Source organism: Copadichromis virginalis, linkage group LG11 (assembly GCF_057382275.1).
Source record: "Copadichromis virginalis isolate Kocher_CV1m ecotype Utaka linkage group LG11, C_Virginalis_male_GT1.1, whole genome shotgun sequence".
NCBI lineage: Eukaryota > Metazoa > Chordata > Actinopteri > Cichliformes > Cichlidae > Copadichromis > Copadichromis virginalis.
In genome coordinates this window covers 31,086,889-31,100,201 of record NC_140628.1, presented here as the reverse complement: position 1 = coordinate 31,100,201, position 13,313 = coordinate 31,086,889, and the positions used below count along the sequence as shown (strand labels likewise).

Genomic DNA, 13,313 nt, shown 5'->3' with positions numbered 1-13,313 from the left:
GAATCATAAATTCCAATTTATCCTTATATGTACATATGATATGTGCATTACTTATGTATACTGGTCCCATTAGCTAGGAATTACAGGGTATTGGAAATGACAGATTGTCAAACTAACTATACATGATTAGCCCAAGCATTATGACCAAATGAAGCATATAAACATTATGCTAACAATGGTGAAATCAAAAATCGGCATATATTAGAAAATGTGTGACTGACAGATGTCATCCATAGCTGGTGGAACATTGTGTGATATTTTAAAACCTGTTTCTTGTAGCTGCAAGCAAAGAACAGCATATAAAGCAATAAAAAGCAGCAACTGTCAAAATGTTTTGTATCATCAGTTTTGTTATTATATTGTATTAAAATAAACCAATGTGTGGATGTTTATCGCTAAAAAAGCTGCATTGTGATACAATGAAAGAGGTCATTTGCATCAAATATATAGGAACAGTTTTTTTTGTAATATAATAGGATTGATATTAGAAGTAGATTAAATTCTTAGATTAAAATAATCTAAATAAAAAAATAATCTTCACATTCCAAAATTAAACTCTGAAATGTAACTGTACCTGTTGGATTTTGTTACCAAAAAAGCAACGACTGCTGAAAGAATTATCCCAATAAGACAAATCAGAAAGGCCCTCAATGTTGCAGCAATAACTTTCGGGTCTTGTTTGTAAAGATCTGAAATCACAACGTTGAAAAATGTTTTTTGCTTATGTTATATAAAACATGTAAAAACAGGAAGTGAATGTCTTACATTTTTTGATAGCTCTAGTATAGGAGATATATTTTACTTGTAAATACTTGCTAACTCTATTTAACTTCTTTACTGTAATGCTGTGATTTAGTTGTCCAATACTATTACTGCTGACACATTCAATAGTGGAGTTGTCTTAAATTTGAGTATAGGGGAGATATTTCACTCATAGATACTTACAGTTATTTCTTTCTTCAGATGATGATGAATTAGCATTAAACTCTTTTAGTATAAGGCTGACACTTGAGGTATTTCCAATACTATTACTGCTGACACATTCAATAGTGGAGTTGTGATAGTGATCTTGGGACACAGTGATGGTGCTGGTGACTCTGGTGTTTGACACATTGGTTGTTACAGAGTACTCAGTGTGGCTCTCTAAGTGTGGCCATTTGATGGTGGGTGAAGGAAACCCCTCACTGATACACACACAGGTCAAAACCTTTGACTGAGCGACACAAGAGTTATTCAAGATTCTTGCTGCATCTGCAAAAACAGAATAAGAAGCTCAGCATCAAGATTACAGTAAACTCATAGGAACATAAATAGTTTTAACACATTGCTTCAATATAAGAATATCTGATACTGAAGAACACAACAATGTAATTAATATTACATTTACTTTCCAGATTTTAATGAAAACTGCTTTTTTAGGTAAAAAATGCAAAAAATAAGAGCAGACAAAATATAATGTCAGTCATGAAAGTTTTACACTTACAGTAATTACAACATTATTATAATTACTGCTACTACTACTAATACTGTAATAATGATAAAATATACTTTTGCCAAGAGTAATACTCACACTTGACATTAAGAGTTTTTGTCTCATTTGTTTTGACATTTTTGAAGGTGACCTTACAGGTGACCTGACCACCGTTGTGTTTTGTTGAAGCGTTAAAGGTCAGAGTTGACTTGAAGGCAGGCATATCCTCAGACTGGAATTCAATGTTGTTTTCTTTGATTTCATAAAGGTTTTGTCCTGGTCCACTCCATATCCAGGTGATATTAGGAGTGGATCCAGAGCAGAGACCAGGAGCGCTGCAGGTCAGTGTAGTCTGCTCTCCCTCTGTTATTTCAGGAATCTCCAGTGTGGGCTTTTCACTCAGCTCTAATAGGAAAGTAAATGAAACAAGACATTATAATCAGCATAAAAACCACTACTAATTTAAAGTAGACGTATGATCACTCTGTTAAGTAACTTAAATTGTAAAAAGTACAAGATAAGGCTGAAAAGGTCCAAGACAGATGCAAGCTCTGTGAGGTATACCCAAACATCAGTTTATGTCTGACCAAAGGAATAGACTAAAGGACATTCAGCAGTTTCTGTTTTTGTTTTTCACTTTAGCTGACATATATGATGAATGGAGACACAGGACCTGCATTACAGGAAGTCGTTGTGCCTTTGTGTTAATCTGAGCATCATGTTTATTCACAAAAATCTTTGGAGTGGTAATGATTTAACAACTCTTAAACTCACGTTAAACAAACATGTGCTAGTGCCATAATGCAGCTGTAGTTAATACAACTCATTGTAATTTAGTCGAGCTAACTCATTTAAATCAAACATGATAACGTGGTCACTGTGCAGGGAGTATTTGTGGTAGGTTTTGATACCTGTAACTGTGACTGTGATGTTTGCAATCAGTGTGCAGTGAGTCTTTGTCTTAGCGACAGCGTGATATGATCCAGAGTCCGACTTGGTGAGGTCATTGATAATGATGCTGCAGTTCTTTTTCAGGTCAGCCTCCAACAGTGACACCCTCCCTTCAAACTCAGGTTCAGTTTTCGTATTGTTACTGGAGCCAAATATTGTTTTAGTTATGTTTCCATCATGTTTATACCAAGTTATATTTTCAACATCACCATCCTGTGTAGTAAAAGAACATGCTAGAACAACACACAGTCCAGCCTGTGCTGATACATTTTTACCACTTTGTGTGATTATGCTGTTGCTCTTTGGACACTCAGGAGTCCCAGAACCTGAACATGCAAAAACAAAAGAGCACAAACCAGAAGAGAAGAAGCTGAGTTCATGAAAATCAAAAACAATGGTAACCAACACCATCAGTTTACATCATTTACAATGTTTATATTTAAAGATGCCTCTTTTACTTTACTTCTGCTGTTAACTGATATGACTTATATAAGCGATGCAGTTCACAGCTGTTGCTTCCCATTTTTAACTTAGTAAATGACATTTTCAAACACGGCTGTCTTTGAAACTGCAGTTTTCCTTCTTTTTGTAGTTTCCTTAAATTCATATATTGATGAAGATTTAAATAAAATTTCCTTCTGTACCTGTGTCAGCGAAGAGCAGAATCACCCAGATGAGAGTTAACATTCTGATTTGAATGACAGCACGGCTTCTCTCCACAGGATAGACGCTTTCTTTTCAAAGCACAAACACACAAAAGGTGCAGTAAAAATATAGAAAGTTCAGTGGCTGATAGAATCACATACAGGATATTACACTTACATATTTACTGTTTTAATATATTTTTTCATGTGACCAATAAACTTGGCTGAGATCTTGAAATATCAAAGTTTAAAGCATCATATTAAAGCATTTCTTGAAGAATACTACAGAGAAAAATGGATGAAAGTGTTTTACCCTCACTCTGTGTGAACCTCCAGCTTTTGTTTCCACACACTGATCTCTGCAGACTGTCTGCTTTCAACTGACTCTTCTTCCTCCTCCTCCTCCTCCTTTGTTACTTCTCTTTGCACTTCAGAAAGTTTCGCTAAGTTTAGCTTTACTCTGCTGGCCATTATTTCCTCTTAGACTGCCACCACACTTACAGCTAAAACCTCCTATCACATTATGATGTTAATGTGAAACTTTAACAGCAGTGAAATCAGAGATAATCTTGAACATGAGGTGCTAAGCTTTCAAATATTTGGATGTTCAAAACGGTTCAATTGTTTTAAAAACAATCGTCTGACAATTATGCATTGTAATGCATTGTTATATATAGATGCATGTTAATGCTCTGCTTTATGGTGTCACTTTGATCTTTGAAATAACTTCTGTATTTGCAAGAGGAAGATTTGCTGCTTTGTAAAATGTTTGTACTAAAGAAGTCATTTAGATGAGTGATGAAATGTTTCTCCTACTGAAAATGGAAGGAGAAGCTGAACAGAATAAACTCTCTGGGATTTACACATTCTTATTAACATTATTAATAATGTTAATAATGATCACTTTGTTCTCTCTAAGTTCCTGTTTACACTGTAGTATTTTAATATTACAATTATTTCTGTGTAAATACAATTTGTCCTAATCAGTCATTGACAGCACTAACTAATGTAACCTTTAGACAGCACCACAGTGTGACAGAGAGAAGAACGATGTTGTAACTGACATGTCCCTCAAACATGCTTTCTGTTTCAAAGAGTGACACATTGCTTATTCTAACACTGTAAGTCAAGAATATTCATATAGTACATTTCTGAAAGAGGAAGTAATCCCTGACATACAGAAAAACAGCAGAGCAGTGCCGAAACCTTGCAGCAGGCTCTGGATGCTGGGGCTTAGACAGAGCAGGATTCACAGGGGGCCCTAGCCACCTTCAAAACTGGAACAAATGCAGAGGAATGCTGGGTCTGAACCGCCCTGGGAGCAGGAGCAGGTGCGGGAAGAGAGACAGGTTCTCGGATGATCACAAGCGAGAAAAAGAAATCATTTTCAGGAACATAAAAGTCCTTGATGAGAACCTCAGAGTACGGAACAATTGTTATGGAAGCAGGCTGATAATGAACCTTCTTCTGATAGTCCAGCACGGGTTCACAATAAACAGTATTAGATTTTTCTGGGCTGCGAACAGCAGTCTTTGCGTTCCACGGAGACGGTGGGAGCATGCATTGAACAATACAACTCTTATTAAATTTGTTTGATGACCTGAATCATTTAAGTGTGACAAAAATACAGATAAAATTGGAAACCAGGAAAGTGGCAAACACTTTTTCACACCACTATACTTGGACATTCACCTGAACGATGGACTGGAGGAACAAAAATGATGCTGTGTATAAGGGGATGAGCAGATTCTACTTTCTAACGAAGCCCAGCTGCTTTAATGTGCCCAGCAAGTTGTTGGAGCTCTTCCATGCCATCTTCCTCTGCTTGTCCACCACTACCATATCCGATTGGTTGATGTCATCCATGTAGAAGAGGTGGTTGATGATTGCTCTATTCCGTTATTGCTGTGAAATGTGTTTCCTTTCCGTTCCTGTTATAAACAGCTTTATGTTTTCCACAATTTACTTACAATATACTCATTAATTGTGCACAATATTTGACTTTTTTGTCAAATAGCATTTAAGAGTGGTCAGAAGCCATATTAGTTAATTACAAAGTGAAAAAGCAGCAAAAGCTTTTTGTTCAATACATTCGCACAGGTATGGCACATATGTTTTTAAAATGGTATCTTCTTTATTTTCCTGTATATTACTCTTTGTTTATACAGGGAGTGCAGAATTATTAGGCAAATGAGTATTTTGTCCACATCATCCTCTTCATGCATGTTGTCTTACTCCAAGCTGTATAGGCTCGAAAGCCTACTACCACTTAAGCATATTAGGTGATGTGCATCTCTGTAATGAGAAGGGGTGTGGTCTAATGACATCAACACCCTATATCAGGTGTGCATAATTATTAGGCAACGTCCTTTCCTTTGGCAAAATGGGTCAAAAGAAGGACTTGACAGGCTCAGAAAAGTCAAAAATAGTGAGATATCTTGCAGAGGGATGCAGCAGTCACAAAATTGCAAAGCTTCTGAAGCGTGATCATCGAACAATCAAGCGTTTCATTCAAAATAGTCAACAGCGTCGCAAGAAGCGTGTGGAAAAACCAAGGCACAAAATAACTGCCCATGAACTGAGAAAAGTCAAGCGTGCAGCTGCCAAGATGCCACTTGCCACCAGTTTGGCCATATTTCAGAGCTGCAACATGACTGGAGTGCCCAAAAGCACAAGGTGTGCAATACTCAGAGACATGGCCAAGGTAAGAAAGGCTGAAAGACGACCACCACTGAACAAGACACACAAGCTGAAACGTCAAGACTGGGCCAAGAAATATCCCAAGACTGGTTTTTCTAAGGTTTTATGGACTGATGAAATGAGAGTGAGTCTTGATGGGCCAGATGGATGGGCCCGTGGCTGGATTGGTAAAGGGCAGAGAGCTCCAGTCCGACTCAGACGCCAGCAAGGTGGAGGTGGAGTACTGGTTTGGGCTGGTATCATCAAAGATGAGCTTGTGGGGCCTTTTCGGGTTGAGGATGGAGTCAAGCTCAACTCCCAGTCCTACTGCCAGTTTCTGGAAGACACCTTCTTCAAGCAGTGGTACAGGAAGAAGTCTGCATCCTTCAGAAAAACATGAATTTCATGCAGGACAACGCTCCATCACACGCGTCCAAGTACTCCACAGCGTGGCTGGCAAGAAAGGGTATAAAAGAAGAAAAACTAATGACATGGCCTCCTTGTTCACCTGATCTGAACCCCATTGAGAACCTGTGGTCCATCATCAAATGTGAGATTTACAAGGAGGGAAAACAGTACACCTCTCTGAACAGTGTCTGGGAGGCTGTGGTTGCTGCTGCACGCAATGTTGATGGTGAACAGATCAAAACACTGACAGAATCCATGGATGGCAGGCTTTTGAGTGTCCTTGCAAAGAAAGGTGGCTATGTTGGTCGCTGATTTGTTTTTGTTTTGTTTTTGAATGTCAGAAATGTATATTTGTGAATGGGGAGATGTTATATTGGTCTCACTGGTAAAAATAAATGATTGAAATGGGTATATATTTGTTTTTTGTTAAGTTGCCTAATAATTATGCACAGTAATAGTCACCTGCACACACAGATGTCCCCCTAAAATAGCTAAAACTAAAAACTACTTCCAAAAACATTCAGCTTTGATATTAATGAGTTTTTTGGGTTCATTGAGAACATGGTTGTTGTTCAATAATAAAATTATTCCTCAAAAATACAACTTGCCTAATAATTCTGCACTCCCTGTATTACTTATTACCGGTAGCTGCTATTTTGTTTCGTATGTACATTCTTCCACTCACCTGTAGGGGACAGAGTAAACCCTCTACAGCACAGTAGTCATATGGTGTGGTCCAAGCCTGGAGCGTCTGCACAGACAGGTTGTATACTATTATACAACCTCGTGTAATACAATTACAAGAGTTAATACTATGCATAAATGAACCCACATTGGCAATGAGTGAGAAAAATATACTTGTGTGTTAAAATAGACAATTTATCGTTGTCAAAATGTTCGCTTAATTTTCAATATCAGAGGCTGACAAATTCTACCCAATTAAACGTGATGACACCAGCTCATATAGTACATTAAGCTATTCACACATTTACTAGAGGTTGCAAAACTTCACCACTGCATAGGTCAAAGGTAGCTGCTTGCACGAATTATCTGTCGGGTTATTTCTTAGGTGCAGGCTTGTACAACCTGCCAAAGCTAATACATGAGCTGGAGAAGCTGAGGGACTATATTTTTCAAAGTTAGGCTTTCCATCTTCCTATTTTTTTTTCTTTATTACAGTGGAAAGATGAGGTGATATGCAAATGTAATGATGAAAAAAAACACTTCAGATATAATAGTTTATAGTATTTAGTGATATTTCTTTTGCATAATAAATGTTTTAGGTTGAGTTTGCCTTTATGATTCTGTTAATGTTGTTCTATATGTCAGAGGTTACTTCCCCTTTTAGAAATGTGCTGCATGAATACTCTTGACATACAGTATCGCAGTGAGCAATATGTCACTCTTTGAAACAGAAAGCATGTTAGTTACAACATCTTTCTTACCTCTGTCACACTGTGGTGCTGTCTAAAGGTTTCATTAGTTTGTGCAGTCAGTAACTGACAAGGACAAATTGTATTTAGACAGAAATTATTGTAACCTTAAAGCAGTAAAGTCTAAACAGGAACTTAGAGAGAACAAAGTGATCATTATTAACATTATTAATAATGTTAATAAGAATGTGTAAATCCCAGAGAGTTTATTCTGTTCAGCTTCTCCTTCAGTTTTCAGTAGGAGAAACATTTCATCACTCATCTAAATGACTTCTTTAGTACAAACATTTTACAAAGCAGCAAATCTTCCTCTTGCAAATCCTCTTGCATAATTGTCAGACGATTGTTTTTAAAACAATTGAACCGTTTTGAACATCCAAATATTTGAAAGCTTAGCACCTCATGTTCAAGATTATCTCTGATTTCACTGCTGTTAAAGTTTCACATTAACATCATAATGTGATAGGAGGTTTTAGCTGTAAGTGTGGTGGCAGTCTAAGAGGAAATAATGGCCAGCAGAGTAAAGCTAAACTTCCTGTAAACTTGCTGAAGTGCAAAGAGAAGTAACAAAGGAGGAGGAGGAGGAAGAAGAGTCTGTTGAAAGCAGACAGTCTGCAGAGATCAGTGTGTGGAAACAAAAGCTGGAGGCTCACACAGAGTGAGGGTAAAACACTTTCATCCATTTTTCTCTGTAGTATTCTTGCTTCAGTAATTTCATAAAAAATGATTGTAAATGATTGGTGAATACCTAACTGAAGAAGTCTGAGGCTGTGAGATTTCCATTCATAATTTTTAGCTTCTCGATGGCACAGATATCAAGAAATGCTTTAAACTTTGATATTTCAAGATCTCAGCCAAGTTTATTGGTCACATGAAAAAATATATTAAAACAGTAAATATGTAAGTGTAATATCCTGTATGTGATTCTATCAGCCACTGAACTTTCTATATTTTTACTGCACCTTTTGTGTGTTTGTGCTTTGAAAAGAAAGCGTCTATCCTGTGGAGAGAAGCCGTGCTGTCATTCAAATCAGAATGTTAACTCTCATCTGGGTGATTCTGCTCTTCGCTGACACAGGTACAGAAGGAAATTTTATTTAAATCTTCATCAATATATGAATTTAAGGAAACTACAAAAAGAAGGAAAACTGCAGTTTCAAAGACAGCCGTGTTTGAAAATGTCATTTACTAAGTTAAAAATGGGAAGCAACAGCTGTGAACTGCATCGCTTATATAAGTCATATCAGTTAACAGCAGAAGTAAAGTAAAAGAGGCATCTTTAAATATAAACATTGTAAATGATGTAAACTGATGGTGTTGGTTACCATCGTTTTTTATTTTCATGAACTCAGCTTCTTCTCTTCTGGTTTGTGCTCTTTTGTTTTTGCATGTTCAGGTTCTGGGACTCCTGAGCGTCCAAAGAGCAACAGCATAATCACACAAAGTGGTAAAAATGTATCAGCACAGGCTGGACTGTGTGTTGTTCTAGCATGTTCTTTTACGAAAGAGGATGGTGATGTTGAAAATATAACTTGGTATAAACATGATGGAAACATAACTAAAACAATATTTGGCTCCAGTAACAATACGAAAACCCACTCTGAGTTTGAAGGGAGGGTGTCACTGTTGGAGGCTGACCTGAAAAAGAACTGCAGCATCATTATCAATGACCTCATCAAGTCGGACTCTGGATCATATCACGCTGTCGCTAAGACAAAGACTCACTGCACACTGATTGCAAACATCACAGTCACAGTTACAGGTATCAAAACCTACCACAAATACTCCCTGCACAGTGACCACGTTATCATGTTTGATTTAAATGAGTTAGCTCAACTAAATTACAATGAGTTGTATTAACTACAGCTGCATTATGGCACTAGCACATGTTTGTTTAACGTGAGTTTAAGAGTTGTTAAATCATTACCACTCCAAAGATTTTTGTGAATAAACATAATGCTCAGATTAACACAAAGGCACAACGACTTCCTGTAATGCAGGTCCTGTGTCTCCATTCATCATATATGTCAGCTAAAGTGAAAAACAGAAACTGCTGAATGTCCTTTAGTCTATTCCTTTGGTCAGACATAAACTGATGTTTGGGTATACCTCACAGAGCTTGCATCTGTCTTGGACCTTTTCAGCCTTATCTTGTACTTTTTACAATTTAAGTTACTTAACAGAGTGATCATACGTCTACTTTAAATTAGTAGTGGTTTTTATGCTGATTATAATGTCTTGTTTCATTTACTTTCCTATTAGAGCTGAGTGAAAAGCCCACACTGGAGATTCCTGAAATAACAGAGGGAGAGCAGACTACACTGACCTGCAGCGCTCCTGGTCTCTGCTCTGGATCCACTCCTAATATCACCTGGATATGGAGTGGATCAGGACAAAACCTCTATGAAATCAAAGAAAACAACACTGAATTGAAGTCTGAGAATATGCCTGTCTTCAAGTCAACTCTGACCTTTAACGCTTCAACAAAACACAACGGTGGTCAGGTCACCTGTAAGGTCACCTTCAAAAATGTCAAAACAAATGAGACAAAAACTCTTAATGTCAAGTGTGAGTATTACTCTTGGCAAAAGTATATTTTATCATTATTACAGTATTAGTAGTAGTAGCAGTAATTATAATAATGTTGTAATTACTGTAAGTGTAAAACTTTCATGACTGACATTATATTTTGTCTGCTCTTATTTTTTGCATTTTTTACCTAAAAAAGCAGTTTTCATTAAAATCTGGAAAGTAAATGTAATATTAATTACATTGTTGTGTTCTTCAGTATCAGATATTCTTATATTGAAGCAATGTGTTAAGACAATTTATGTTCCTATGAGTTTACTGTAATCTTGATGCTGAGCTTCTTATTCTGTTTTTGCAGATGCAGCAAGAATCTTGAATAACTCTTGTGTCGCTCAGTCAAAGGTTTTGACCTGTGTGTGTATCAGTGAGGGGTTTCCTTCACCCACCATCAAATGGCCACACTTGGAGAGCCACACTGAGTACTTTGTAACAACCAATGTGTCAAACACCAGAGTCACCAGCACCATCACTGTGTCCCAAGATCACTATCACAACTCCACTATTGAATGTGTCAGCAGTAATAGTATTGGAAATACCTCATCAAGTGTCAGCCTTATAATAAATGAGTTCAATGCTAATTCATCATCATCAAACAATACAGGAAATAACTGTAAGTATTTACGAGTTAAACATTTCCCCTATACTCAAATTTAAAACATTTCAATACCTGTTTTCAGCTTTAGGTAATCAGCACGGTTTATCTCATTTGATTTCAGATACATTCACACAGTTTTTAACGATTATTCTAGAGAAGAAAGTCTACATTGCATTGTTGACCGGGTTTGTGATTGGGATAATCCTTTCAACAGTCATTTCTTGTTTGGTAACAAAATGTCGCAGGTAATATTACTATTCTATTTTTGACATCAGTGTTTTTGTATATTTTATTTTATAAAAAGGAATATTATATTTTCTGAATTGTTCATATTAATGCTCACCATCTTCCTGGTATATTCGAACGATTTCTGTTTGCACACATGTAAATTTCTATTAGGTCATTTTTATATAAAGTTTATTATATACTGTTAGAGGTCCTAAATGGTGACTTAAATTTTTATACCAGAACTTTCCACATATAAATACCATTATATATGGGAAAGAACTGAAACACATATTGTAAAATATCAAAATTGTCAGATATTGTATTGTCACCATTATCATGCTGCAATCATTATTTACTTTTTGTGAGTTTTCATGCAGTTTTGGCTTATCTTACGTCATCAGCTTCCGAAAATTAAAACTGAGACACATGCCATCATATTTATATGTAAAGATAAAGTGCAGTTTTTTGATCCAAGATATTTTTTCGGCTTTTAACATGAGAAAAACCAGATTGAGCACAGAAAATAATCAGATTATGTGAACTATATGGGTTTTTTTTTTTTGCCACGACACAACACTTCTGGTCTGCTGTGAGACCTTCACTAAGCTTCATTTCTATTAATTAATTTCTTCCCAGAAAAAAGTGGAAGAGGTCAGAAAATCTGTCTGAAAACCTGGAGATGGCGACTACTGAAGCTGGTCTAATGGTAACTTAAATAAGTACTTAGCCTTTGGTAACATATCTGAATATGATATTTATTTTATGATATTAGTTTGATTTTAATTATATTTTTGGTCAAATATTAAGCTAGTTTGGTTTCTGTCATGTTATTACGTCATTATTGTTTTTTATAAGCTGTCAAATTACCTGTAATTGCTGCCTTGTGCTTGACAGATGGATGCTGATCAAGCAGCAACATATGATGGGATCCGTGAGCCAGAGGACGCTGAAGGAGAAGCTGAGTCTGTTGCACAATTACCATCCAATGGAAACTGCACAACAGAGGTGGAGTACTCCGACATTAACTTCTCTGCACTAAGACCCAAGAACCCTGAAGAGGCAGCAAACACACAGGATGCCAGAGACACAGAGTATGCTGAAATTAAAAGAGAAGAAGTGAGACAAGAAGATGCCCAAGGGGACAGTGAAATGTTGGAGGGCAATGAAGAGAATGAGTTCATGAGTAAAAAGGACAATGAGGAAGGTGAGAATGTGGCGCTGTATTCCAGTGTGGAGGAATTAATGGGTTAATTATGAGAGCTGTGAGATCTATCACATTTGGAGAAATTAACATTACAAACAGAAGATACATGCATGCTGCAATCAACGTATGCGTTGAGAATTGTGTGTGCTTTGTTAGATGAGATAGAATTTCTGGGATTTTTCAATTACGAAAAATATAAGCATGTATGTAATATAAAAGGATAAACACGTTTCCACAGGACTTACAAAAATGGTAAAAATATCAGGCTGTGGTGTTTAATGTGGTCTAAACAGAAAAATAGTGGGTCGACTAATCAGATCCAGGTGCTGACAAAAAGGTTTTCATGAAATATCCTCTCATGTTATAACTTCTTTCTTTGGTATGTAAGTGGCAGTCGTTAGTGGAGACTCCACTTATTTAATACAAGGAAATATTCAGGTGTCAGCCATACTATGTAAATATTGTAATAAATCTTCTTATTTACTTCACCTTCAAAAGGCTGTTCCACAAGAACATAAGGTGAAACTGTTTAAATTAGGGGTGTCAAACTCCAGTCCTCAAGGGCCGGTGTCCTGAAACGTTTCCATGTGTCCCTGCTGCAACACACCTAGATAACCTTAGTATGTCATTTACAAAATTCTGTAGAGTTTGACTGTCTGCTGAGATGGCAACCCCTAACCCAAGTCAAGTAAATTTAAATAAATGAAGAGGAAAATGTACGTGTAAAAGTACTTTTATTGCACTGTGTTCATTCACGTATGAGCTGCTGTGAATCAAATGGCTGAATTCCCCATCTCAGCATGCTAATGACCTACTAATGTTATTCAGGTGTGTAGCAGCAGGGACACATAGAAAAGTTTCAGAACGCCGACCCTCGAGGACTGGAGTTTGACACCTGTGGTTTAAAACATGAATATAAATGTTAAATCTTTGTGAAAAAGTTTTTGTATGCAAACAATATTCTTTACATTTTGCATATCTCTGTATGATACATCAGGTAGAATTAGCAGCTTCATGTAGCAGTCAAACATTTCATCATGTTAATAAAATTCAGTCATAAATAAGGTGAATGCAACTGAAATCAAATTCAAGCTCAGAGTGAGAATTTATT

The 13,313-nt window shown here is 36.6% G+C and overlaps 2 protein-coding genes across 2 annotated transcripts; one reads left to right on the top strand and one right to left on the bottom strand.

Moving 5' to 3' along the window:
• Positions 1 to 574: 574 nt before the first annotated feature.
• On the bottom strand, positions 575 to 3,465 carry LOC146699055 (sialic acid-binding Ig-like lectin 12). The gene is made up of 5 exons (XM_085471994.1): positions 3,380 to 3,465; positions 3,067 to 3,156; positions 2,383 to 2,748; positions 1,571 to 1,876; positions 575 to 1,251 (listed from the first exon to the last, which is right to left on the bottom strand). Exons 2-5 carry the CDS (start codon positions 3,107 to 3,109, stop codon positions 932 to 934), a joined length of 1,035 nt encoding a protein of 344 aa, XP_085328120.1. The 5' UTR covers positions 3,110 to 3,156; positions 3,380 to 3,465; the 3' UTR covers positions 575 to 931.
• A 4,454-nt stretch (positions 3,466 to 7,919) lies between these two features.
• On the top strand, positions 7,920 to 13,035 carry LOC146699054 (uncharacterized). Its single transcript, XM_085471983.1, has 8 exons — positions 7,920 to 8,250; positions 8,575 to 8,664; positions 8,983 to 9,348; positions 9,849 to 10,154; positions 10,474 to 10,785; positions 10,892 to 11,015; positions 11,635 to 11,704; positions 11,893 to 13,035. The coding sequence occupies exons 2-8, from the start codon at positions 8,622 to 8,624 to the stop codon at positions 12,247 to 12,249; spliced, it is 1,578 nt and encodes a 525-aa protein (XP_085328109.1). The 5' UTR covers positions 7,920 to 8,250; positions 8,575 to 8,621; the 3' UTR covers positions 12,250 to 13,035.
• Positions 13,036 to 13,313: the final 278 nt, after the last annotated feature.

Coding starts and splice junctions, on each gene's coding strand:
- LOC146699055 (XM_085471994.1), bottom strand. CDS start 3,109: ATGTTAACTCTCATCTGGGTGATTCTGCTCTTCGCTGACACAG. Junction 1,877..2,382: donor CATCACAGTCACAGTTACAG/GTATCAAAACCT, acceptor CTTTCCTATTAG/AGCTGAGTGAAAAGCCCACA. Junction 1,252..1,570: donor AAAAACTCTTAATGTCAAGT/GTGAGTATTACT, acceptor CTGTTTTTGCAG/ATGCAGCAAGAATCTTGAAT.
- LOC146699054 (XM_085471983.1), top strand. CDS start 8,622: ATGTTAACTCTCATCTGGGTGATTCTGCTCTTCGCTGACACAG. Junction 9,349..9,848: donor CATCACAGTCACAGTTACAG/GTATCAAAACCT, acceptor CTTTCCTATTAG/AGCTGAGTGAAAAGCCCACA. Junction 10,786..10,891: donor AAACAATACAGGAAATAACT/GTAAGTATTTAC, acceptor ATTTGATTTCAG/ATACATTCACACAGTTTTTA.